General features: G+C 42.2%; 1 protein-coding gene across 1 annotated transcript in view; it reads right to left on the reverse strand.

Moving 5' to 3' along the window:
• Nucleotides 1-26,859, reverse strand: part of ALDH3H1 (aldehyde dehydrogenase 3H1) — a 99,445-nt gene that overhangs the window by 27,385 nt on the left and 45,201 nt on the right. Inside the window, exons 4-7 of the mRNA XM_089394629.1 lie at nucleotides 11,976-12,182; nucleotides 11,060-11,175; nucleotides 10,831-10,935; nucleotides 10,483-10,655 (exon numbers count right to left, since the gene is read on the reverse strand). Of these exons, the coding sequence (XP_089250755.1) occupies nucleotides 10,483-10,655; nucleotides 10,831-10,935; nucleotides 11,060-11,175; nucleotides 11,976-12,182 (601 nt within the window). The remainder of the gene's footprint in view (nucleotides 1-10,482; nucleotides 10,656-10,830; nucleotides 10,936-11,059; nucleotides 11,176-11,975; nucleotides 12,183-26,859) is intronic.

The raw sequence follows: 26,859 nt of genomic DNA on the forward strand, positions 1-26,859 counted from the left end.
CATGGAGTCCTAGTGCGTGACAATAACCAACTTTGTGAGCTTTGGCACAATATATTTGGTCATCTACACTATGGAGCATTACCTCCCTTGAAGAACATGGTGCAAGGATTGTTGGACTTCAAGATAGAAAAGACAGAGATGTGCAAGGGCTATGCACTCATCGAGCATGCCAATATTGTTTTCCTTTGAAGTCAGCATGTATCAATGTGAAAGTTTACAAGTCTAATTGCAACAACTGGAAATTTATCCTTCTAACTGTTAATTATGCAATTTATTTGCTACGACAAACAATGAATAAATCACACGACAATTTTTCGCCAATAAAAAAACGTTGTAGAAAATAAAATATTGGAAACTGAGAAAAATAGAGCACACACAAAATTATGATAGTTATTTTTGGACAGATGTCCCTGGAAAATCCCAATGTGGGACAACCGGTGCAGCAACTGAGGGTTTTTATTATTATGCAATAGTGAAATTCTGAGTACAATGAAATGGACGCCGAACTGGCAATCTTTCTTGAGAGAAATGCTGGCAAAAATATCTGAGGAAATTTACCCTCCTCCACAAGCAATCCCGACTCAATCTGGCCACTCGAACTAGCAAACTCAGACCCCTTTGCGCAACTGCTGTATCAGCCTTACACAGGCCCTCTAACTCTCAGCCCAATCCTTCCTCGAATCTACCTCTGAATGAATGTTATTGCTCTGGAAAGGATCTTCTGACCCTATGGAAAATTATCTCGAACTCTGACAGATGAATCCTTCTCCTACTCAGCTAAATCAAACTGCCCTCTTGAGGCTACTACACAACCTCCTGGAGAAATAATACGGCCTCCTCTCCCGACTCTCTAGAGCTGGAAATCTCCTTCGAAATCACTATCTCTACCCCTCTGTGTCCCCTCTGGTTTGAACTCTCTTCCTCTGCTTGACCTATGCGATTGGATAATCGACCTGCCAAGGAACTTGCACAGCTGGATCTCGTTGTGTGTGTTTCTCCTTAACCCCATCAACCTCCTCTTCTAATCTCCAGTTGGATCACCAATGGCCACAATTTAATCCTTATCGATGGCTAACATCATTTATGAGTTGATTCGTGTGAGTTTCTAGAGAATTCTCACCTTTCTCAAATAACTCTTATTAATTAATCAGTTTTCCTAAGTTAGACTAAGGAAAAATTTAAATGATGGTCAATTAATTTAATTGAGCTATCTCTAGGTGGAATTTCCATAAACAATTTCTGGGTTTTGAAGATATCTTGTTATTTAGCCTCTTCACAAAGTTTGAGACTAGAACACCATTCGATGCTACAAAAACAAACACTCCCTCTTAGCGAGGAAGGTGTTCTCTCCCATAACATCATCCATACGTTGTTGATCTATAACAACTGTGACTACCTGTCACTGTCCAACAACTATTGCGCAACTCTGATAATACTACATCTATATTGTTGTTAACACTGCACTATACAACTATACTACTGCCAACTATGCCAATGCACTGCATCTAATTGATCTCGTGTTATTGTTGTTGCTGCAACTACTCCAACTGAAATCCAAAGTTTAACCAACTGTGTCTTCACGCTACAACTGTCTCCAGAGTCTCTGATTACTACTAGCCTGTGCACTGTCTACTGAGTTTGTTTATGTTGCAACTGCACTGCGCTCCTCAACATCTAACTACTACTAGTTTTGTAACTGTCACTCAAGAATTGTCTGCATCAATATGACACTAATCCATTTGCTACTGAATATTGTGGGCCCTTGTAGCAAGGGTATTGATCCAAGAGGAAACATCATCTGATGCTTACCACGATGGACCCTGCCTAGCTATGCTCAACTCTGAAGTCTAGAACTTGATGTCTCCCCACCTCTCTCTTGGAGGTATAGCTGCATACAAAGCGAATTGATCCTTTAGCCTGGAGGATAGTTGATTAATCTCTACCAAAGTTATTGCCTGCTCCTGCTTCTCCTTCTTGTCCTTCTTCCTCTAAGGATCTTGGGTACTGTAGTGACCAAATTCATGACACCTGAAGCACTTAATCTTTGTCAGGTCCTTTTTCTTCTTCTCTCCTCCTCCTTATGAGCCTTGTCCTCGACTGTGACCCTTCTTTGCCTTTCCCTTTGATGCAAGGGCTACATTTTCGACCTCCTCCACACCCTTCAATCCTTTGATATTGCTGCCACTAAGACTACTCTTGACTAGAGCAAGTTGTGTTTCCTCCTGAGTGAAGTCTGCCCACAACTGATCCCATCCAGGTAGTGTATCTTGTCTAGATATAACTTGGACGAAGGTAGCCCACTCCTCCATTAAACCGTTGAGAGCAACACGCACAATCTCTTTGTCTTCTGGCTTCTCTCCTACAACTGCAAGCTCATCACGAATTCTAGTGAGATAGGGGGTAACTCCTCCCTTCTGCATCTTTGTGGTCCCCAACTTCTTCAGAAACATCTTTCAATTCTCAGAAGGATTCTGGTATAGCGACAAGAGAGCGTCCCACATCTCTTTGGTCGTATTCTTGGCCACTAGGTATGAGACTATATGGTCCCGGACTCCATCTAGGATCAACCACTTCGCCTTGGCCATTTCCTTTCTGAAGTTTTCTAGCTGTTGCTAGTCTGTAGGTTCTACTACAACACTCTCTGCATATGTCTTCAGACCATGCTCATCTAGCAGAAAGGACATCCTAGCCTTCCAAATGACATAGTTGGATGCACCATCCAATCTATCCTAATCTCTAAGCCTTGTTGAGGCCATTTTATGCAAATATCACAACTAGGAAATAAACAGGAATCTCCTCCTCTCCTGCGTGGCTATCAACTTTTGTAATTCGCACTCCCTTCTAGAATGCGCAGACCTGCTAGCTAACTCTGGCTCTGCAACTAGAAATCATGAACTTCCTTGAAAGGAAACTCTCTCAGAAAACTCTCTTTGTGTGTGCAATTTCTCTTCCAAACAGCACTGAGTCTACTACTGCAAACTACTACAAACCCTTTGTGCCCAGATCAAGAGTCTGCTCTGCAAAAATTACTACGTTGCTACTCCCTCTGCCTGTTGGAATCACTTCCTAGGCACAACTAGAAATTCGACCCCTTGTCCAGCAATTCACACTGCCTGGCTAGGCACTACACAGCCCCTAGAAAAATTGTGCTGCTGCTCTCTCTGAGCAGCAAATTTCTCCCTCTTTGTCTTTGAGCCTCTAATTCGTCAAACACGCTCTCATACCATGTGAAAATTTACAAGTCTAATTGCAACAACTAGAAATTTATTCTTCTAATTGTTAATTACGCAGTTTATTTGCTACGACAAAAAACGAATAAATCACACCGCAATTTTTCACCAATAAAAAACATTGCAAAAAATAAAATACTGGAAACTGAGAAATATAGAGCACACACACAACTATGACACAGTTATTTTTGAACATGTCCCTAGAAAACCCCAATGTGGGAAAACCAGTGCAGCAGCTGAGGTTTTTTATTATTATGCAGCAGTGAAATTTTGAGTACAATGAAATGGACGCCTAGCTGGCGATCTTTCCTGGGAGAAATACTAGCAAAAACATCTAAGGGAATTTACCCTCCTCCATAAGCAATCCTTGCTCACTCTGGCCACTCGAACTGGCAAACTCGGACCCCTCAGTGTGGAAATTTCTAAGTCTGACACATTAGAAATCCCTAGTGCATTATCTGGTTTATTATCTCCTACTTGTTCTTTCAATTAACAAGTTATTTATAAATATAAATACTGAAATAAACACAAATGCAACCTTCACACGTATATAGATCAGCGACTAAAATAATTGAGACAAACACACAAGGGACACTATTATTTTTGGACAATCATCCTCGGAAAAACCCATTGCAGGAAAACCGATGCTGTAGATATGAGGGTTTTATTATTATGCAGTTTTTTAATACAACTAGGGTGCCAGAAATGGCTCAACCCTCAAAGATTTTCCTTGGCAGAAGTACCTCTCTTCGGAGACAGATATTCCGGCTGATCAACGACCAAATGATGAACCCCACAGTGACTTCGATAGTTCCTTCGCTGGACAATGAAAGTTGCTCCAAGCTTCTCTCTGGAACTGCATCACCCTCCTACGGCTCTACATCAGCTCACCAGCATTAGCCTGCCCCACAAAAATCACCCAACGCAACCTCTTCTGCCCAGCGTCAGCTCTGCAAGCCTTTGCGGCTTCTGCGTCAACCTCTTGGCCCTCTGCGTCCTCTGTGCTAGCCTTCTCAACCTCTGTGTCATCCCGGCTACCTTTGCATCAACTCTAGTTGCCTCTGTGTCAGCTCTCCTTGGCTCAGCACTATCTCTACCTCTCTGCTACGTATTCTCAGCCTTCTACCCTCGCTGCAACAGATCACTAACTCGATTTCTCAGCAAACCCTGCCCTAGAAAATCGAATTCTTGACAACTTGGTTATCTCCAACTAACCCTCAAGCCTCCTCTTATACTTTTCCTGTTGATGATTCAACAGCCAAGATTAAGTCCCTAATCAACGGCTAAGATTAGATTTGGCTTGATCCTCATCATTTAGAAATTTCTAACCCATATTATATTAATACACATTAATATTTTATTTTCCTAAGTTTATACTTAGGAACCCCATTAAAAATATTAATTATTTTAGTATCTCTCCATCTAGGTAGAATTTCCCCAAACAATTTCTAGGTCTTGGAGATCTTATGTGCCTTAGCCTCGCCACAAATTTTCATGGCTAGAGCACATCCGCTGCTACCACAAATCAACACTCCCTCTTAGCGAGGAATGTGCTCTAGTAACGCTCCATCACTGAAACATCACACTGATCCTCTACACCAATACCTGTGTTGATGCTTGGCCTGCTGCCTCACATCCTCTGCACTGTTGCTCCCTGTAATGTTGCCCATGACATTACCACTGCCACTACTACATCTGTATTGCAACTCCCTCTCAACATGCTGCCCCTAGCACTGCCACTGCTAATTGCTTCACTGCAACTCAGTTACCGAGAAGTAGGTAACTGACTTCCCCCAAATATCGACATCCCAGTCAGTCTGGAAGCCTCGTGATGCTGAAGTTGCCTCTGCTGCTATCCTGTGCTCCCTCTACTGCCACTGCGCTGCTGCATACACCTCTGTGCCTCTCGCACTGTTGCAACCTCCACTGTGTTGCCTTGTTGTTCCACTACACTTTGCTCCACCCGACATCTGTCATCATGCTACTATCGTTAAGGGCTCCCATAGTGATGTGATCCAAGATTTGGGCACCTCAAGGATCCTACCCCTAGTATGTAGTCCTCCTAACTACAACTCGATGTTTCCCCACCTCTTCTCTAGAGGTGCATGAGCACTCATGCCACAATCGTCATCATTCTCGACCTCTTTCTCTGCCTTAGCTGGAGTTTTCTTTGAATCGGAAGCCTCTCCCTTATTTTTCTTCTTGGGATATTGGGATGCATAACGTCCCAGCTCCCCACAATGGAAGCACTTAACCTTGGAGATGTCCTTCTTCTTCCTCTTCCTTTGATGTCCCGTTGATGCTAGAGCCGCATCCTCCTCTTTCTTGACTCGACCTCCCTTGCCACTACTCCCCGCCTTGGTCATCTTTCTGATCTCTTCTTGGCGAAGAGCTGCCCACATCTCCTCCCAACCAAGAAGAGTGACCTTGCCCAAAATACTTTGGACAAATGCCTCCCACTCCTCAAAGACTGCATTTAGGGCAGTCCTAACCATAAATTTTGGATCCAGTGTTGACCCCACAGAAGTAAGTTGGTTGTGAATCTCCTGCAACCTAAGAAGGAATGGATCTATCTGCTCTCCTTTCTGCATCTGATATGATCGCAACTGATTCTCCAATAGCATCTTTCGCTGTATGGAAGAGCCCTGTTATAAGGTAGTCAAGGTGTCCCACATCTCCTTTGTTGTGTTCTTCTCAACAATATGTGGTATGACATGATCTTTGACCCCATCTAGGATCATGCACTTTGCCCTTGCCATTGCATCCTCATACTTCTCGTTCTGAACTAGGTTAACTGGGATAGCCAAGGTTTTCAAGGCATAGTCCTTGATGGGATGTCAATCCAAGACTGCCAGGATCCTGGCCTTCCAGATGACAAAGTTGGAAGCCCTGTTCAACTTGTCCTGATCCCTTAGTCCGTTCACTACCATTTCAGCTCCTCTTCTGGAGTCCCTCTGAGTCTTGACTCCCCTCCTAGAAATCTCCCTCTAAGTCCTGATTTTCCTTTTGGAAATCCTCTAGCCAACTGTAGAACTGCTCCTCTCCAATCCTCCTTGCAATTGCAACTCGGATTTGGATTTCTTGGCTAGAAATTTGTCGAGGTAGTGACTCCCTCTACCTTGGTCCCGCCTCCTTAGACATTGTTCTGTATCGACAAAAACAACGTCCCACCAGGTCCTTAAATCACAATCTGCCCACAGCTCCTCAAGCCCTGGCAACTAAAGAAACTAAGCCTTTCAGGCTCTGTGCAATCCCGGCAAAGGTTGAATCTGCTCCTCCTGGCCACAACATCAATCCTTCCTGGCTAAGAAAGATGATTGGGCACTACGTAGGTCTGATCTGCCCCTCTCTGCCTCTACGCCGACCCTCCTCCTGGCTCGAAATGTTGACACAGGCACTGCATCACTTCTTCTCTAGTTGCTTCTGCTCCGGAACAACGTTGTCTCTCGGGACAACTGCTACTGCTGCAAATTTCAGATTTCGGTCGGTGCCTTCAGTCCTCCTGTGATCTGCAACACTCTGATACCATGTGGAAATTTCTAAGTCTGACACATTAGAAATCCCTACTACATTTCTGGTTTATTATCTCCTACTTGTTCTTTCAATTAACAAGTTATTTATCAATATAAATACCCAAATAAACACAAATGTAGCATTCACACATACACAGATCAACAACTGAAATAACTGAGACAAACACACAAGGGACACTGTTATTTTTGGACAATCGTCCCCGGAAAAACCTAATGCGGGAAAACTAGTGCCACAGATATGAGGGTTTTATTATTATGCAGTTTCTGAATACAACTAGGGTGCTAGAAATGGCTCACCCCTCAGAGATTTTCCTTGGCAGAAGTACCTCTCTTCAGAGATAGATATTCCCACTGATCAGCAACCGGATGATGAACCCCACAGTGACTTCGACAGTTCCTTAGCTGGACAGCGAAATCTGCTCCAAGCTTCTCTCTGGAACCGTGTCACCGTCTAGGGACTGCATCACCCTCCTACGGCTCTACATCAGCTCACCAGCACTCAGTCTGCCCCACGAAAATCACCCAGCACAGCCTCTTTTGCCTAGCGTCAGCTCTGCAAGCCTTTGCGGCTTCTGCGTTAGCCTCTTAGCCCTCTGCATCCTCTGTGTTGCCCCTCTTAGCCTTTGCGTCAGTCCCGACTACTTCTACGTCAACTCTGGTTGCCTCTGCGTCAGCTCTCCTTGGCTCTACGTTGTCTCTCCAACACTATCTCTGCCTCTCTGCTGCGTATTCTCGGCCTTCTGTCGAACTGCCCCTCGCTGCAACAAATCACTAACTCGATTTCTCAGCAGACCCTACCCCAAAAATCAAATTCTTGATCAACTTGGTGTATCTCCAACTAACCCTCAAGCCTCCTCTTATACTTTTCCTGTTGACAATTCAACGGTCGAGATTAAGTCCCTAATCAACAGCGAAGATTAGATTTGCCTTGATCCTCGTCATTTAGAACTTTCTCACCCATATTATATTAATACACATTAATATTTTAATTTTCCTAAGTTTATACTTAGGAACCCCATTAAAAATATTAATTATTTTAATATCTCTCCATCCGAGTGGAATTTCCCCAAACGATTTCTGGGTCTTGGAGATCTTATGTGCCTTAACCTCTCCACCAATTTTCATCGCTAGAGCACATACGATGCGACCACAAATAAACACTCCACACAACTCCTGTGTCACCCTTGCGCATGCCCTCTAAAGCTCAACCCAATCCTGCGTCGAATCTGCCTTTGACTGACTATCGCTGCTCTGGAAAGGACCCGTCGGCCCTCTACAAAATTATCTCGAACTCCGGCAACTGAATCCTCCTCCTGCTCAGCTAAATTGAACTGCCCTCTTGAGGCTACTACGTAGTATCCTGGAGAAATAATACGGCCTCCTCTCTTGACCCTCCGGAACCAGAAATCTCCTCTGAAATCACTATCTCTGCCCCTCTGCTTGACCTCTGCAGCTGGATAGCTCGACCTGCCAAGGAACTCGCTCTACTGGCTCTCGCTCTGTGTGTTTCTCCTCAACCCCATTGATTTCCTCTTATAATCTCAAGTTGGATCACCAATAGCCACGTTTTAATCCTTATCGATGGCTGAGATCATTTCTGAGTTGATCCATGTGAGTTTTTAGAGAATTCTCACCTTTCTCAATTAATTAACTAGTTTTCCTAAATTAGACTTATGAAAAAATTAAATAATGGTCAATTAATTTAATTGAGCTATCTCTAGGCGGAATTTCCAGAAACGATTTCTAGGCTTTGGAGATCTCCTGTCTTTTAGCCTCTCCACAAAGTTTGAGACTAGAACACCATCTGATGCTACAAAAACTAACAATCAAGAGGGATTCTTGATCTGATTCATTCAAATGCATGTGGACCTATGTGATCAACTTCATTGACAAGTAACATTTATTATGTTTCATTCAGACTCTTGTGGAAACACCTACATATATTTTATGAAGATGAACAATGATTTTTTCAATAGATTCCTATAATTCAAAGTTCATTTGGAGAACCAAATTGATAAGAAGATTAACGCAACGAGATCAAATGATGGAGGAGGGTATATATCTCCAAGGACTTTGATTTCTTTTGTAAGGGTGAAGGGATCAAGGAGTTGATAGTACCTTAAAATCCTCAGTAGAATGGGATTGCAAAGAGGAATATCAGGTCCATCATAGAGACAACCAGGGCTGTGATTCTTGATCTATATTTGCCCATGTTTCTTTGGGCAGAAGCATGCAATATCAGTCAGTACCCATTGAGAAATATCATGGTCAAGTGGCTTCTCACCCTTGTGAAGATGTTGCTTTGCTCCATGATTGAGAAAATAATAATTTACCACTGAATTAGGGTTGTTGTTTCCATCATATTACTGGCTGGAACAGAATACTCTTCTGATGGTAATTGCTGGCAGATGTCCTATTTAAAAAGAGTTGAAAGAAAATTAAGGATCAACACATATATGCTTGACTTGAAGATATTTTACAGAGATTTAGTTTAAGGTTGGAGTTTAAACACAGTTAGTGGCAGGTTCCAACAGTTCTAAATGTAATCTACTGGAGATTTGGCTGCTGAGTGTGCATAAGCCCTAGACGTTCCCATGGCCATTAATGGATGGTATCTTTATGACACTTTCTTTTGTCAGTTTTAGCAGGCCAATATTTCTTAGTTTCAACTTTCACATGTTAAGTTGCAAGAGTTATAGTTACCTCCCCCTGATTTGTTTTTCTATTCTTCTTCTGTTTATATTCTTTTGCAGGTTTGAGGAGTTGGTTATAATTTGGTTTCTATTTTAATTATGTTTCTAGTTTAGATTTTATGAAAGTCATAAATGACTAGGACTCTCGCAAGCTTAGTAGTTCTAACCAAAAGCTTAGTGTCTCTATCTTCTTCTTCAGATTTTCTTTAAATAATCCTAATTATCTGATAACAAGGTGCCTTCTAAGTTCCTATTTCAAAAAACTAAAATGAAAAAGGTTTCTAATTGTAGTATCAATCAATGTTTCTAATTTATTACATGGTATCTATCGTTGTAATATCCCTTGATATCACACTAAGAATCAATAAACCCTTAAAAGGAAATCATAAAATTCACTTATCAATTCTTCTGTGATCTTTGGATTTGTCTTGAATACATGATTCTGTTCATTCATTTTAGATTTATTTTTGAAGTTCAAATAGTTGCAAGTGAGTCAACTTATCTCTAAACTTGTATCAAGGAAGCAGAAACAGAGATTGTTGGGTTCAATTTTAATCTGTATATGTACCAGAAGTTCCAATGGTAAATCTACCTTAACACTGTCACTATGCCTAAGAGAATTAAAAACAAGTTATACTGATTGGTGATTTGAACGTTTACTAGCTGTCAGGAGATTTATTGCAAGAGGTTTCCTTAAACTCTAGCCCTGCTCTTGTTAGCATCTATATGGAAATAACGAGAGCATAAACATCTTACCAGTGAACAAGTATATGGTCTTCAGAAACATGTCACACTATATGATACTTGTTGTAAAGCTAGAGATTATTCACTAATCCCAGAAGAAATGGGTGAAAGACAGAAATATGATATTATCTCTCCTATATCTGATATATGCACATACACGGAAATGATGCAATGATTCATAATTTCATATGCATATTCTTTAATAGCTTGAAAAAGATCTGTGAATTTGTAACAATGAAAAGATAGAAAATGAAGATGATGATCTGCTCAACAAGATCTTACAATTGCTTTTCATCTCGCTGACCCCCATAGATGACTCTATCTGACACCTTTGGATCATCCAAGAGCCTTGTTAAACGCTCAAAGTGACTTAAATTGACAATATGAGACAAGTCTGCTGACTGAACTGGATCCTTTCCATAGAATTTCTCCAATGTATTTTTTAGAGCATCTATCTGCATGCAAAGCACCAAACAAACATATATCTTACTTCAAGTAACAAAAAAGCAAGTGAAGGGGTTAAAGCTTCCATGACTTGAATGAGAGCTTTCAGATAGCTAGCATAAAGCCTAGAGGGAATTGTCATGCAAATTAAATCTGCTTAACCTCCATTGGCACTCCGAGACATACCAATTTAGGAGCAAATGATTCCAGTGTTATAAGGTAATCCGGGGCAATGCATGCTTGTCCATTATTACTTCCCCACTTGCCAGCTACAATTCGCCTTGCTGTAACCTTTAAATTAACAACATGATTATGCCTTTGGCATGAGTAATATAAACAATGGAAGCATCAGACAAGCTAATCAAACATCATCTTGTTTAAATATATGATAATCTGGTCCAGTAACCAAAAATACCTCTAAGTCCACTGTGGGATCAACAATGACTGGACATTTTCCCCCCAGTTCCAAGGTTACAGGAGTAAGGTGCTTTGCAGCTGCAGCCATCACAATTCTTCCTATTTTTGAACTACCTGAAAATACAAGTCCCCTAACATTCTTCAATTCAAAGTGCAGCATTACTTTAGTTGACATACACCTATGTAAATATTAAACAGTGATATATTATTATATTCTAACAAACTTGGTTCTGAATGTTCTTTTAAGAGGCCCGGCCATTTCATATTAGTAGAAGTATTGTGATGTGCTCATTTTTTAGGGATTTAGAACAGTTTATGGATGGAATTATTGGAACCACGGTGAGTTCATTCCCTTGGCAATAATAGGGACCAGAGTTCCCCATTGCATGGGTGCCTGTCATTGTCATAGGAGGTAGTTATGTGTATATAATAACAGAAGTGATATAATAGCATGGGAATTAACTACAACTTGACAATTTCCACTATTCAACACTAGCCCAACCAAAGTTCCCCATTGCATGGTTACGTGTGACTGTCACAGGAGGCAATGTTGTGTATAGAATAATAGAAGTGAAATGATGGCATGGGAATACACTTGACAATTTCCACCATTCAACACTAGCCCAACATCAAGCCTATGTATCTAGTAAAGGAATATAATTTGTATAGAACAGTAGTTCCAATATCATCATTGATTACTGCCAAGGTTACTACAAGCAATACTATCCAAATGTACCTCATCTTTTCTGAATATGTCACAGTATTAGAACATCAACTTGACGAAAATAAGGGAACCAAAACAGCTGTAGAGCACAACTATTTAGAAGGTGAAACCTTATAAATATAGCAGAATTGGAAGTTAGAATGCTAACATATCAAACAATTAACAAAATTGTAACTTTCATGATCAATACCTGTATAAAATATTTTATCCCATTTTTGTTCCAATAGACTTGTTGTCTCTGCAACACTCCCCTCAACAACACGAATCGCATCATCATCTAGATATTTTGGTATAAGATCCGCAAGCAAAGAAGATGTTGCTGGGGCCACTTCAGATGGTTTCAAAACCACTACATTGCCAGCTGCAATAGCTCCTATAACTGGATCCATGGACAACACTGAAGACCAAAAATATCCAATTAATAAATCTCTTTTTCTCCAACAGAACAATGCTCAGATTTGTTCAGTAGACAGTAAAGCTCTCAAAATATGTAGCTAACCTGAAACAACTATTCGAGATCTAAAGGAAACACAAAAAGAATTCAGTCTACACACTACTTAAACCATTGACATCATGTTGTAATAACAACTTGTATATTTTGAAGTTTGTGCATTTGTTCAAACCATTAAAATACCATGTTGTGATAACTTTTATATTTTTAAGTTTGTGCATTTGTTCATTCTCTGTCTGCATATCTCTACTAACAAACCAACCACTCACTCAGCCCTGCCATCACCCCGCCACCTCTTCCTCAAGAGCGATAAATATGAAAAAGAAAGGAAGAAAATGCTCAAATTTCTAATCAGCAAAACAGAAGCTTTGCTTGATCCACAATAAGCAACTAATGGCATAAAAAAATATTTGTTGCAGGTCAAACAATCAGATTTAACAAGTGGCACATACATAGATGAACAAACCATATACTAATTGGAGATTAGTATACCATTGTTATAAGGTTCCCTTTTTGTTATCATTCCACAGATCTGGAAGCCCTGTGAGGCAATGCGTAAACGGAGTATTTAGTCAGCCACAGCTCTCTATAGAAAAATAAACAAGTTCCAGGGATTGTTTGGGTCATGTGGATGATAATAAATCTTCCCTCCACCACCACCCCTCTTTCTTTATATTTTTTTATTCTATGTCAACCCTATGCATGCATCCCTAGTCTTGGGAGATGCGTACCTGGGCAGGGACACATCCCTGGCCTAGGGAGGAGTACATGGGGTGGGAACATGTCCCACACATCCTGATTGGATGTCTGAGGATGCCTGTCCTGCACCTAGTAGAGAGAGAGCATCCCCAAACCAGCTGAGGGATGCACCCTATGTTCTCCGGAAAAAATTGAGGGACATCCCCATCAAAAAAATCAGAATATTCTGTGACATATAATCAGATAGGAATCAAAATTAAAAGCCAAATGCAATTATACCATCTGCATTTAACGATAAATTTTGGGGTCAAGAATGATGACTGGGTCCCGTGCCTGGGCCGCTGATTGGTGCAATGTTCCAAACTCTCGTGTATATACTGCGAGAAATTGGGGTCAAAGGATCTTGTCCTGACTTCATGGTGGATATGGTTGGGGTTGTCTATGGAGGAGCAGTTGGAGGCTCATGTTGAGTCCATGATGGAGGAGGATGTGCAACCATCCTTTGGGCTAGCCATTGATGAGGGGCAGCATAGAGACCACACGTTGGGATTTCAGCACAGTTCGTTTCAGAGGCACACTGACGAGATCTACAGTGTTATTAGCCCACCCTTACGCATTGGATTGAGGGAGGTAGAGTTGTCTAGACATACTCGAGGGGATGGCCAGGTTAGCAGGACTAAGCGACATGAGTTGAGTATGACACCGCATTAGCTTAGAGGGCTTGTTCCTTCCACATGGGATTGTACATTCGATGCCTCCTTTGGGATTGGATGGCAAGAGGTACTAAGATGGTACTTGATGGAGAAAGCGAGGCGGTTGGATACATCCATGGCCACATTTCAGTAGAGGCCATGGATTACTAGAGGGACTTGAAGGCCAGACTATTGTTGGAATCCAGGTGGGATTTCTCATCACATCATAGAGTCGGTAGGTGAAGGTAGTAGCTGCGTGATGGATCTGACGTTTGGGCGCACACACATTTTCAGATCTCCATCAAAGCCTCAGACAACACTAGTGACAAGATGGTTTGACAGGGGAGCAAACAGATTTCATGAGTTGTCTTGGCATATTGACTGTGCGTGGAGTCACAGGGTGATTAGCCTACTCTAGAAGGAGCTGGTAGGAGGAGGTGGCATCGGCAGTACACCAGACAGGGCATTAAATGGAGACGGTGCTCTCTCATTGGTATATTGGACACTGGAGCTACTGAGGATAGGCACAGTAGTGTCATTCCCATTGGCATATGAGGAGTCAGGCCGCTCAGGTCTTTCAGGGCAGATGGGGAGATGTAGCCCACATCATGCAAGGCTTACTAGCAGAGTGGTGGATGCGTTGGCACATGCAAGATGGCATATGATACAGGGTGGTACAACAGTAGGTAGTGGTACCCAAGCATGCAAAGAGATATGCCACAGAGTCCAATGTTATGTAGAGGCATGTGACCTGATGCATACAGACCCCAATTTTAGACCCTAGCATCCAGTTTTGTATAGAGGTATGCAGAGATGAGCAGTGGCCTGCAGAGGAGCATGGAGATGTGTGGTTGTTTGATGTAGCATGTTGGTTTGCATTGAGCGACTCACATCGCATCGAGTACACGTGGGGAGTGCCAGGTACAATGAAACAGGCGGGATACGAGACAGTACAGGATGGTAGAGCAGTAGCACAAGGTATCCAGTGGTGTATAGGGATAGGCCGCAGGGTACAGTGCCAGGTTGAGGAGTACAGGGATATGCAGTGGGATGCAGGAGCATATGGTGTTGCACAGCGAGGTCTTGGACGGTTGCCTCCAAGGAGACTTATGGACGGAGACAATGGGCATTCCTTTGGGTGTAGTTCAACCCAAGATCGATGGAGACACAAATGAGCGATACTCAATACTATCCATGGGGACTCACACGCCTATCCCTCTTATACATCACTTACAGGCACAGACGATTTTGTTGTTGTCCTTTGACACTCTGGGCGCGAGCATCTGGGGACAGGGAGCTCACCCGAGAGATTGGGATGACACTCAACGCACTAGGGGAGAGACTTCTCACTGGTCGCATTGGGTTGATGCACGAGTTGACAACCCCAGGTTGGGGGATGAGGTGATCATCTGCAAGGGTGGCATATTGTTCATCAGTGAGCCTACGCCTGGGGAGCTAGTCACGAGGGGGACATGTATCACTCTTTCCACAAGGCATGTCAAGACCATGCATGAGTAGAGGATACCGTGTACAACTGAGGCAGTTTTCCAATATGTGTCAAACATCCAAACATTGCATTGGCACATTATCAAGAGGGCGGATGGCAGACTTAGTGGTGATGGTTGGCAGGAACAGGATAGGTCCGCATACACTGAGTTGATTGCGAGTATCAGTGATCCAGATTTAAATAGGAACGCAATAAAATATAGAGATCACCATAAAGACAGATATGTAGCGGAAATAATACTTCATTTCATTAATGGAAAATACTGAAATATGCTTACAAATAGAAATAGAAATAACCCAGCTAGGGCGATGGTAGCTTATCTCTGAGAAGAGATGGGTTGGCTACATGCCTCTGAACTGTTCCGAACTGTCTTTACAATGAGGCTCGAAGGCCTATTTATTATTGAGAAACAATGGAAAACCCTTCACATTCCAAAACCTAACCCTAGAAGATGAAACGCCAAATTGTGGGCCCCGTTTTGGGGTGAGTTGGACAGCCAACTTCCGGGGGTCGCAAATTGGTCGTATTATCTCCGTTTGACGCGCATGATAGCCCGTTAGAAAGATCTCTCCCAGGACTACGACGAAAAAGACGATTTTTAGACAGAAAAATCGCTGCGGTGGATTTCCCAAAAAATGTCGTTTAGGGCCTCAAAACAGCTCCGGAAGTTTAGGACCCGAAAAACTGCTAAAAATAGTAAACTGTGCTATAATTAAGGAAACAGAAAAACTGAAAGAGACAGATGTGGGGGTCCAAATGGGATAGGTGGGTGGCCACCGACATCCACCTGGATCATTCCTCCCCCCTTAAGAAGCAATGGTCCCCATTGCGTTGAGTTCCTCCCTGAGATGACGAAGCTTCTGCTGAGCTGGGTCTCTAGTGAGCTGTTCTGCAATCTTTGATGTGTCCAGAAATGGTGGGGAGCATGGTAGGCGATGGTCCACATTGAACACTCGATGCAAGCGAAGGAATGGAGGAATGTTGTGCTTCAAAGCATTGTTTCCTGTAGCCTTATTACTGGTGTAAGGACCATGTCGAAGTGGTCTGAGTTTCTGATGGGTTCTGGTAAGGCGTTCTCTCTGCAGATGTAACCAAACTTTGTCGCCCACCTGAAACTTGTGTGGTACCCCTTTGGGTAAGGAGAAGTTGTTCCTATGTTCTGTCATGACTGTATCCCTATGTTGCTGCTGCTGCGTGGAGGAACCCTTTGCGGGGGTCATGGATGTAGCAACGATCTTCCCCTTACTTCGAGAGCGAACCAGATAGAAAATAAATTTCCTAGTCTGTGAGATGAGCTTGTTGCCTTTCTTAGCAGTCATCAAAGAGGTGGCGGTAGGTGGAGCTACCTCTAGTATCCTGTATAATGAATTATCCAAAGAAATAATGACAGCGCAAGGCCTTGACTCATACACAGCATGTCGCCTCCACAAGTATGGCTGGCCTAATAGTACATCACAAACATCCAGAGGTGTAATATCACACAATACCTCATCTGCGAAGGGCTTGATGCTGTAGGGAAGGCGGCATTGCTGGCGAACTTTGAGATCTCGTCCTTCGTGAAGCCACCTGATAATGTACGGTTGTGGGTGTGGCGTAGTTGGTAAGCCCAACCGCTTCACGACCTCTGCTGAAACGAGGTTCTTTTGGCTGCCACTATCGACAATGAATTGCAGCGGCGAACCCTTCACCCACATTTGTGAGTGGAAAAGACGTTCCCCCTCCTCTGGCTCTTCGGGCTCATTCTTCTGGATCTTGGCAATGGCAACAGTGGCACTAGGATCCACATCAATGATTTGCTTCCCTTTTCCGTCCCCCTTGTCGGGTTCTAGCTCAGATTCAGAACATGCATCTGATTCGGAAGCCTTCAACTCGGCCACCAGCGACTGCTTGGTCCGACACTCACTTGTGTTATGAGTGGGACTCTTGTGGAACTCACACCACTTTCCTGTGTCCTTCTTCGACTTCGTGGTGTTGTTCTTTTCTTGCAGCTTCGAGGGGTTGTCTTGGGTCACCCCACCTTGGCTTTGTCCTTTGGGCTTCGGATTTGCAGATCCAAAGTCTCGCTTCTTCTGTTTGAACGTTTGCTCGATTTTGACAGCGTATCGGTATGTTGTGCCGAGTGAGGAGATGTTCAAGAACTCCATCTCTTCCTGGATGTATCTGTGTAGGCAGCCGCGGTATTTGAGTACCAGATGCAGCTCAGAATCTTTGATACCCAACTCTGTGCGAAGGGTATGAAAAATATTTGTGAACTCTGGCACATCTTGGTCTCGTCCCTGCCGCAGTGTGGTCCATTTGATGTATTTGTCCTCATAGCTTTTGACAGGGTAGTACTGCTCCTTGATGGCATCCTGGAAGTCATTCCAAGTGGGGGCCGCTGAAAACAGTGAGCCTGTACTTTCATCCTTCTGCTCGCAGTATGTTTCCCACCAGTCCTTGACGTGGGGGGCTGCTTTGAGAAATTTCCCGACTTGAAAATTCATGAACAGAAAAATACCCATCTAGCAGATTTAACCATTTATCTATGGCATCTGCGTCTATTTGACCCTCGAAGATGGGGATTTCAAAATTAACTTGTACCTTAAACGGTGTGGCGTTTCCAGAGTAGCTGTTGGAAGCCGATGCGTCACCTCTGGGTAGCCGCTGAAGGATCTGCGCAAAGCTATCCATCATCGCGTTCCTTTGCCGCTCGAGGGCTTCTTCAAGCAAGATTCTGATAGGATCTCCTGCCCCCTCGTCTTTCTTCTCATCCGCCATGGGAGGTCGTCGAGATTTGCGAGGCTGGTCTTGCAAAGGTTCGACTAATTCAAGCCCTAACTCCTTATATCCCGACCTCGTTGGGGACATGCAAAGAAAAACAGAGAAAAGGCAGACCGCTCTGATACCACTGATCCGGATTTAAATAGGAACGCAATAAAATATAGAGATCACCATAAAGACAGATATGCAGCGGAAATAATACTTCATTTCATTAACGGAAAATACTGAAATATGCTTACAAATAGAAATAGAAATAACCCAGCTAGGGCGATGGTAGCTTATCTCTGAGAAGAGATGGGTCGGCTACATGCCTCTGAACTGTTCCGAACTGTCTTTACAATGAGGCTCGAAGGCCTATTTATTATTGAGAAACAATGGAAAACCCTTCACATTCCAAAACCTAACCCTAGAAGATGAAACGCCAAATTGTGGGCCCCGTTTTGGGGTGAGTTGGACAACCAACTTCCCGGGGTCGCGAATTGGTCGTATTATCTCCGTTTGACGCGCATGATATCCCATTGGAAAGATATCTCCTAGGACTACGACGAAAAAGACGATTTTTAGACAGAAAAATCGCTGCGGTGGATTTCCCAAAAAACGTCATTTAGGGCCTCAAAACGGCTCCGGAAGTTTAGGACCTGAAAAACTGCTAAAAATAGTAAACTGTGCTATAATTAAGGAAACAGAAAAACTGAAAGAGACAGTTGTGGGGGTCCAAATGGGATAGGTGGGTGGCCACCAACATCCACCTGGATCAATGAGATATCCATCTATTGGCTACCTTCAGGGGGCATTTATTTGGCACATGTGGCTTCCAACAGTCAGGGTACTTGGCAAGCTGTTTAGCATGCATTAGATTAGTTCATGATATATAGGGCCTATATGTTGGTTGCATGCAGGGACTAGGGATGAGGAACAAACGGATTCCAGCAGTTGTTAGAGCTATGTCGTAGCAGGTCTGGCTAGGGGATCCAGGGATTCAGTTGGTTGACAAGCCACTCCATCTCGTGAGGAGCAGGACCATAACAGAGGGTGATCTAGCTCACTTTGGGGTTGACACATGGGGGATCACTGAGGCCTCCATTGTTTGGTAAGGCAGGCTTCTTCAGTTGCAGCTCAAGATCGAGACTAGCGATGGGTGGATAGATATTGACATCATAGAGACCTCTGGGCAGGATGAGCTTGGCCTTCATCGATATTTCGCCTCCAGGTTTCAGGGGAGGAGGCTGCAGACTGCAGTGTGCACACGATGGGCAGCCTATTTGAGTCAGAGTGGCGTAGCGACAGCATGGTGGCGCTTTTCGGAGAGGAGCATCAGACCCAAGCATCGCAGTACTAGACAGCTCAACGAACTTTAGGGATGAGCTGACTGTTACAGGGGGAGATCACTCAGATTTTCCATTGGGCTTCAATGACTAGCTGATGGCGTGGGGGACTTCATCAGCATGGCAGGTTGGTCAGCATTAGGATATAAGGAGGAGCACATGCGAGAGAGACTTCGTCCCCACAAGGATTTGGTTGTATCTTCAAGAGTTTACTCTTGGTGTCCATGAGGTGGACTACTTGGTAGGGAAGCTTCATGAGAGTTGGACAAAGTCCTACATTATCATGATTCTCTGCATATTGATAGAATGCAAAGGGCTTCTGGAGCTTATACCTGGTTGGACGGTGAATGGAGCAAGGGGTGCTTCACATTGATCAGGATGCCTTGGGATCCTGGTATTGAGAGATTCCTTCATGATCAGACAATGCAAAGATCGAGGTTGAGTTAGTGGCACATTTGGGACCCTGGTATTATTGGTGATGATAGTGGTGATTAGCAGGCAAAGGGGGCACTTGTTTCGGCATTGCTTGAGGACAAGCAATTTTTTGGGGGGAGGACTATAATATTCCAAATTTTGTAAGCATGGGAATTTTGCCTAATTTTGGTGATATTAAGTAAAGGGGGCAAATATTATTTTGAAGAAAGGTGGCAAGTATTATTTTATTGGAGATTGGCGGCAAATTGTTATTTTATTAAAATGGAGGCAAAAGTCACTTAGTGGAAAATGGCCCCCACCAAAAATATAATAATAAAAAAACAGAGTCTAGAAACACAGGGAGAAATTATAAAAGGAGGATGATATTAAGTAAAGGGGGCAAATATTATTTTGAAGAAAGGTGGCAAGTATTATTTTATTGGAGATTGGCGGCAAATTGTTATTTTATTAAAATGGAGGCAAAAGTCACTTAGTGGAAAATGGCCCCCACCAAAAATATAATAATAAAAAAACAGTCTAGAAACACGGGGAGAAATTATAAAAGGAGGATGGACTCATTTGCTAATCATATTTTGACTAATACGTTTCACCTTTCATCTTCTCTTGTGGTTATTTAGCACAAGAGGAAAAGTGTTGTTTAGCACCAAGAATTCCAAGCGGAATTCCACCTCTACCTTCGTTGAACTTCGAGTATCACCCTAGGGGAGTAAGAAGGAGTCCATCTCAAGGCTTCTCTAGGAGCTACATTGCATACTATTTCTAGTTGGAGCGTGCTTCTCTTAGGGCGCAGAAGGAAATTCGAAGGAGCTGAGAGAAGCTAGCAGACAGTGGAGTTTTGGCCAGAAAATTATTCATAAGGAGGACAAGTTTTTCCTTGGGGATTTGCAGGGCCGAGAGTACTGCATTTTGGAGGACCGAATTTATCTATACTAGGGCATGCACAGGGGTTTACTGGAAGCTTTTGCGCACTTGAATAGATTCAAAATTTAGGGAGCTTTCGAGCTGGCATCTGCTTCGTGATTGAGGGGAGAAATTTGCAAGAGTTAGGGAGGATTTATTCGAGGAAGATTTGGGCCATATTTAGCAATATCTAAACTGTAGGGCGTTTTCTTGCCAAATTGAGCAATTTACAGTTGTTAGGGGTCATCGGGGGTCAATGGATTCAGCCCAAACCCTTTTTTCTGGGTTTTTGTGGGTTTGGTGAGAGGAGGCTAGGATTAATTTTACAAAAAAATTTAAGCACTTTTGAGGGCAGAATTCCTAGTTCCATTCAGCAGTGAGCAACATAAATTGTTGGAGGAGGGCACAATTTACCGCAGGACCATTTCCACCACTTGGGTCCGTGAGATATTTCTAGGTTTTGTTGGAGCTGGTGTGGAGAGCCTACATTTAATTTTGCAGAATTTTTGGAGTAGATTTGAGGGCCAAAATCTCAGTTCACCTACAGCAATAGTGGCAATCATTTTTTGGCTAGTGCAAAATCATGGTGGGGAGCTCATCTGACATTTGGAAAGCTTGATCATCACCTGGGTTTGGATTTGCTTGTTGTAGCAAGCCCAGGTTCCTCTTTCATACTCATTTGTACTCTATTTGCTCAGAAATAAATAAAATGGCTCAGAGTTTTGGTGCATTTCCTCTTATGTTGTGATTTCCTGTGTATGTGTTGAATTTCCTAGTTGTTGTCATAGTGCATGTTTTTGTTATTCACTTAATATTTCTGTTAGTAATATTACACTAATTCGGGTCATAGTACTTGACATAGGGATAATCTCCCTAATGTAGGTCACAGTACTTGACATAGGGATAATCTCCCTAATGTAGGTCACAGTACTTGACACAAGGAGAATGTCAATCCATGATGTTATGTCATCATCACTCTCTCTCAATGAGAGAGGCATTCTCCATGAGTCCAATCTTGTCTTTGAAGTATACAAACTTCGCATAGGATAGAGGCTGTGTCAAGATATCTGCAATCTACTTGTCAGTGGAAACATATTGGAGGTTCACCGCTCCCTTTTGCACCATGTCATAGATGAAATGGTACTTGTTCTCGATATGCTTCGACCTGTCACAGAACACTAGATTCTCTGTCAACTTCACACGGCTTTGATTATCACAATATATCACGGTCGGATCAAGCACATTATCAAACAGTCCTGTGAGTAACATTTGAAGCCATATTGCTCCACAACTCGCTAAGCTAGCTGCAATGTATTCTTCCTCGACAACACTGAGTGTGACAGATAATTGTTTCCTGCTCATCGAAGCCCAAAGTGAAGCAACCTTCAGATGCACTCTTCATGTCTTCAACACTCCTTGCCTAATCTACATATGTATAGCCCTGCAGCTAAATATCACTGTTTGAGACATATCTTAAACCAAAATCAACCGTACCACACAAGTATCTCAATATGTGCTTTGTGGCAATCTAATGATTGTGTCTAGGTTCCAACTAGAACTAACTCAACATGTTCACAACAGAGCAAATGTTCGGCCTAGTGTTAACCAGATACATCAGCAAGCCAATCAGCTTCTGGTACATCGAAGGTTCTATTAAATTAGACTCAAAGTCTCTTAGCTTCCTCAAATTTGTAACCATGGTAGTCTGCATCAACTTGCAATCCATCATACCAAACTTCTACAAGATCTTGATAATATATTTTCCTTAGCGAAGAAATATTTCATTGGGCTTTTGCCATACCTCTAGCCCCAAGTAGTAGTGCATCAATCCAAGATCCTTCATGTCAAACTCAAAAGCTAGCTCCCTATGACACCGAATAATCAAATGCTCTATACCTGTCAAAAATAGGTCAACAACATACAACAATAGGATTACAGGTTCATTCTTCTCGACCTTGAAGTACAAGTTTGGATTAGCACCACTTTTGGAGAAACCAAGTCTTGGCAGATAATTATCAATTTGTGTATACCAGGCTCTTTGTGCTTGCTTAATTCCATACAAGGCTTTCTTTAACCTACATTCATGAGACTCTATACTATGGACCTCAAAACCTTGAGGTTGCTATAAGTACATTCTTCTTCAATCGAGCCATTAAGAAAAACAATATTCACATCCATTTGATGTAGATTCCATACCATAGAAGAAGCAATAGAAATAATGGATCTAATAGTAGTGTACCTGGTGACCGGAGCAAAAGTCTCATCATGATCTTCTCCCTCTTTCTGGGAGAAACCTCTAGCCACAAATACCACCTTATATTTTTCAATGCTACCACCCACTGCATGCTTGATCTTGTATAGCAATTTGGATGACACCGCTAATTTATCTTTTGTTCTAGGCATGATTTCCCACACATCATTTTGCGTGATCAATTGGTATTCTTCCAACATCGCATCCTTCCAAACTTGTTTAACAGATTCTTGATAGGTGGAATGTTCGACATTAATAAGATTAGTCATTAATGCTGCATAACTAGAATACCTCTTTGGCCTCTTGCTTTCCTTGAAGGTGCCAGATGATGCTATATGTCCTTTGGCTTCCTGTAAAGTGGATCTCAACCAAGTTGTCCTTGCTTTATTTCAGGAACAATTGGGTCCACTGGTTCGCTTGGCCCTTTTGGCTCTTCTTGATGATCAATAGGATGTTCAAAAGGACTTGATGGACCAAATCTTTCTTTCTTAGGAGATTCACTTTCCTCATCTTCATGAATTTCCATTTCTTTAGACTTCTTGTAAGCCACATTCTCATCAAAGGTCACATCCCTGCTCACTTCAATTTGTTTTTGTCCTAGCATATATATTTTATATGCCTTTGATGATTCACTATAAACAACGAACACTCCCTTCTTTCCTGAAGGCTCTAATTTTCTTCTCTTTATTGATTTGGGATAGCATCGGATGTGCTCTAAGCCTCAAATTTTGCATGGGGGCTTGGGCACAAGTATTCCAAAGAACCCAGAAAGCGTTATGGGAAATTCCACCCATAAGTAATTTTATTAAAATAATTAATATTTTGAATGGGGTTCCTAAGTCTAAACTTAGGAAAATTAAAATATTAATGGGTATTAATCTAATCAGGGGTGAAACTTCTAGAAAAAGCCATGGATCAAGTCAAATCAATCTGAGCCTTTGATTATGTTTTAATCTAGGCCATTGGTTGCCCAACAGTGAGATATAAGAAGGGACTTGAGGGTCATTTGGAAAACACACAGAGAGATAGAGAGAAAGCAATTTTCTGAAGTGAGAAGTTCTCAAGAGGAAAAATCGATTGAAGGAATCTCTTGCAGTTGAGGGGTAGGGATAGCAGCTTCCGGAGAGAGAGATTCTCAGCCAGAGATACATCAACAGAGAGAGGCAGTAAGTGATCCAGAAGCCTTGACGCAGAGGCTGACACAGGGCCAGAAGGGCCACGTAGAAGTGACGCAGACAATGTTGCACGAAGCGGAAGCGTTTTTTGGAAGCGGGGACGCCAAAGCGTCATTTTCCAAAAATCTAGGAAGCGAAGCGTCCGCAGAAGCGTCTGCTATATATATATATATATATATATATATATATCTATATATTAATATTTTTTTGCATTTATATAAAACAAACATCCCAAATACCAAATTAATTGTAGAAGACATGAAAACATGCATATTTTTGCATAAATCAAGATAGATATAACATCCATTGTACATTAATGATCTAGAATCTAGATTCTTCTCCTCTTGTCTAGCCTTTGCCTCTACCTCGATTCTCTAGGGATATTAGTCAACATTGCCCAATTTTGATCAAACTACCTAATTCAAGACTTAAAATATGGTAGAAAAAGCTTAACATGTTTGATCGATGATTTTGACTTGATTGAAAGGTAATTTTTTGCTAAGGGCGTGCCGCGTGACAAAGGAGTTCAACAATTAACACCACCAACACTAGGGTACATATAGGGCTTGGTGCTCTTGATTAAATGCTAATCGCATACCTTCATACTTGATATAATCTAATGAAATGCCACAATCCCATTGATCCTGAATTCCTGAAAACTGTTAAGTCTGCTGAATTTTGAATAGGATATGAAATTCTATTTTCTCCACATGAAGTCCAATGAGGTTGGAACCACTCTCAAACATCATGAGTCATTTCATAGTAATGTTAAAAATTTAAGTAAAAGGATGAAAATGAAAAATAAAGGAAAATGTCACTTTTACTTTAAGAATTTAACATTACCATGAGGGAGCATCTGCTATATTTATATTTTTTTTTGCCTTCATTCGTCACCCTAACCCAAGGTGGACCCACCCCCAACAAGCAAATTCACCTAAAATTAAAAAAAAAATTGAAAAAAAAACGATTTTCTAAACGCTTTTCCGAAAGCTTTTCTGGAAGCGTACGCTTCCTCCTCCGAAGCTCCACGCTTCCTCCTCCGAAGCGCCACGCTTCTGACGCCCGAAGCGTTGTACGAAGCACGCTTCAGCGCTTCGGAAGCGGCGCTTCCGTACAGCGCTTCCAAATTTCTAGGAAGCGGCGTTTCCGAATTCGGAAGCACCGCTTCCGGCCAAGCTTCCTAGGCGCTTCCGTACGGGACGCGCTTCGGGGCTTGGAACCATGGGGTGGGGGGCGCTTCGTGCAACACTGGACGCAGAGGCAGAGAGAAAAAGTCGAAAATCAGAGCAAAGGGTCAGTTTCAATATCCAAAAGTCGGGGTGTGAGACCAGAAGGCTAAGAGCAGTGACTTTGCGCTTCTGATCGAATTCCCAGCTGAATGACGCAGTGCCTAAAAGGGTTGACGTTGGGACAACCTAAAGGCAGCGCAAAGCTAGCGCATTTCCTGCCAGGGGCATCTCAACCAGCAACCAGGACTTTTCTCAGTGATTGTGACGTAACTCACAAAGCCTCTGCCAGTATTTCTCTCTGTAACTAAATAACCCTGTGAGGTATCTAGTGATGTATTCAGATTTCGCTACTGCTTAATAATAATAAACCCTCATAGTTGTTGCAACGGTTTTCCCGCATTGGGTTTTTTCGGGGACTATTTGTCCAAAAATAATTGTGTCCTATGTGTTGCATTGTTCTTTCTTGCTCAATATTTTGTTTCCGCAAATATATTACTTAAGTGAAGGCTGCAGATGTATTTACTTAAAAATTTACCGTAGAAGACAGTAAATAACTTGTATGATTTAATCAAGTAGGAGAAGTAACATCAGTTTGCTGCAGTAGGGATTCCAGCGTAGGAATTTTCACACTCTTATCTTTAGGAATAGGAATATAAACAAGACAACCAAAAATTCTTAAATGACCAACCTGGGGGTTTTTGTCTGGTGAACACTTCTTCAAGAGTCTTGTCTTCCAAGATTCTATGAGGAATTCTATTTTGAATACAGAAAACGCACATCGATGCTTCACTCCATAGGAACATGGGCAAGTCTTGGTCATGCATCATTGCCTTGACAGATTCTTCAATTGTTCTATTCTTTCTTTCAACAACTCCATTCTTTTGTGGATTACAGAGGACTATCAGCTCCCTCTTAATCCTAGCTTCTTTGGAAAAGGCAATGAGCTCCTTGGATGTATATTCTCCTCCATTGTCATATCTCAAGATTTTGAACTTCTTTACATTCAAGTTTTCGACTTCGGCTTTGAATTCGTAGAACTTGTCAAATACTTCATCTTTCGTCTTCATGAAGTAGATCTACGTCTTTAGAGAGAAATCATCAATGAACATTACATAATACAAAGATCCTCCAAGAGACTTTACTAGCATAGAACCACATACATCAGGATGTATTAATGTCAAAACTTCTTTGGATCTACTTTCGATATGTGGAAAAGGTTTCTTGACATTCTTTCCAAGTGCACATCCTTTGGACACTCCTTCATGCTCTTCCTGCAAATCTGGAACCCCTGAAACTATCTTCTTTAAGGTTGACAAAGATTTATAATGAAGATGACCATGTCTTCTATGCCAAACCTCACAAGGATTAATATCATTATGTGCAAGTGCTTGAGTAGCATGTTTCAGAAGCCTATATAATCTTCCTTCACGAACTCCAATTACTCTAGCAAAATCAATACTAGAGCCTTTTGAACATACAAGAACTTTACCATCCACAAAAGCTACTCTATTTCTTTTATCTTCCAAGCATGATGTAATATTCCTAGTGGAAAATTAGCAGTGATAAACAAAGCATACAAGGTACATATAACACAAAATACGCACACAAAATTAAATACCCATGAATGCTCCAAAAACTGCGCCAATATGG

The sequence above is a fragment of the Pinus tabuliformis genome, chromosome 1_2 (genome assembly GCF_031772625.1).
Source record: "Pinus tabuliformis cultivar Carrire ecotype Pingquan chromosome 1_2, CPIR1, whole genome shotgun sequence".
Lineage (NCBI taxonomy): Eukaryota > Viridiplantae > Streptophyta > Pinopsida > Pinales > Pinaceae > Pinus > Pinus tabuliformis.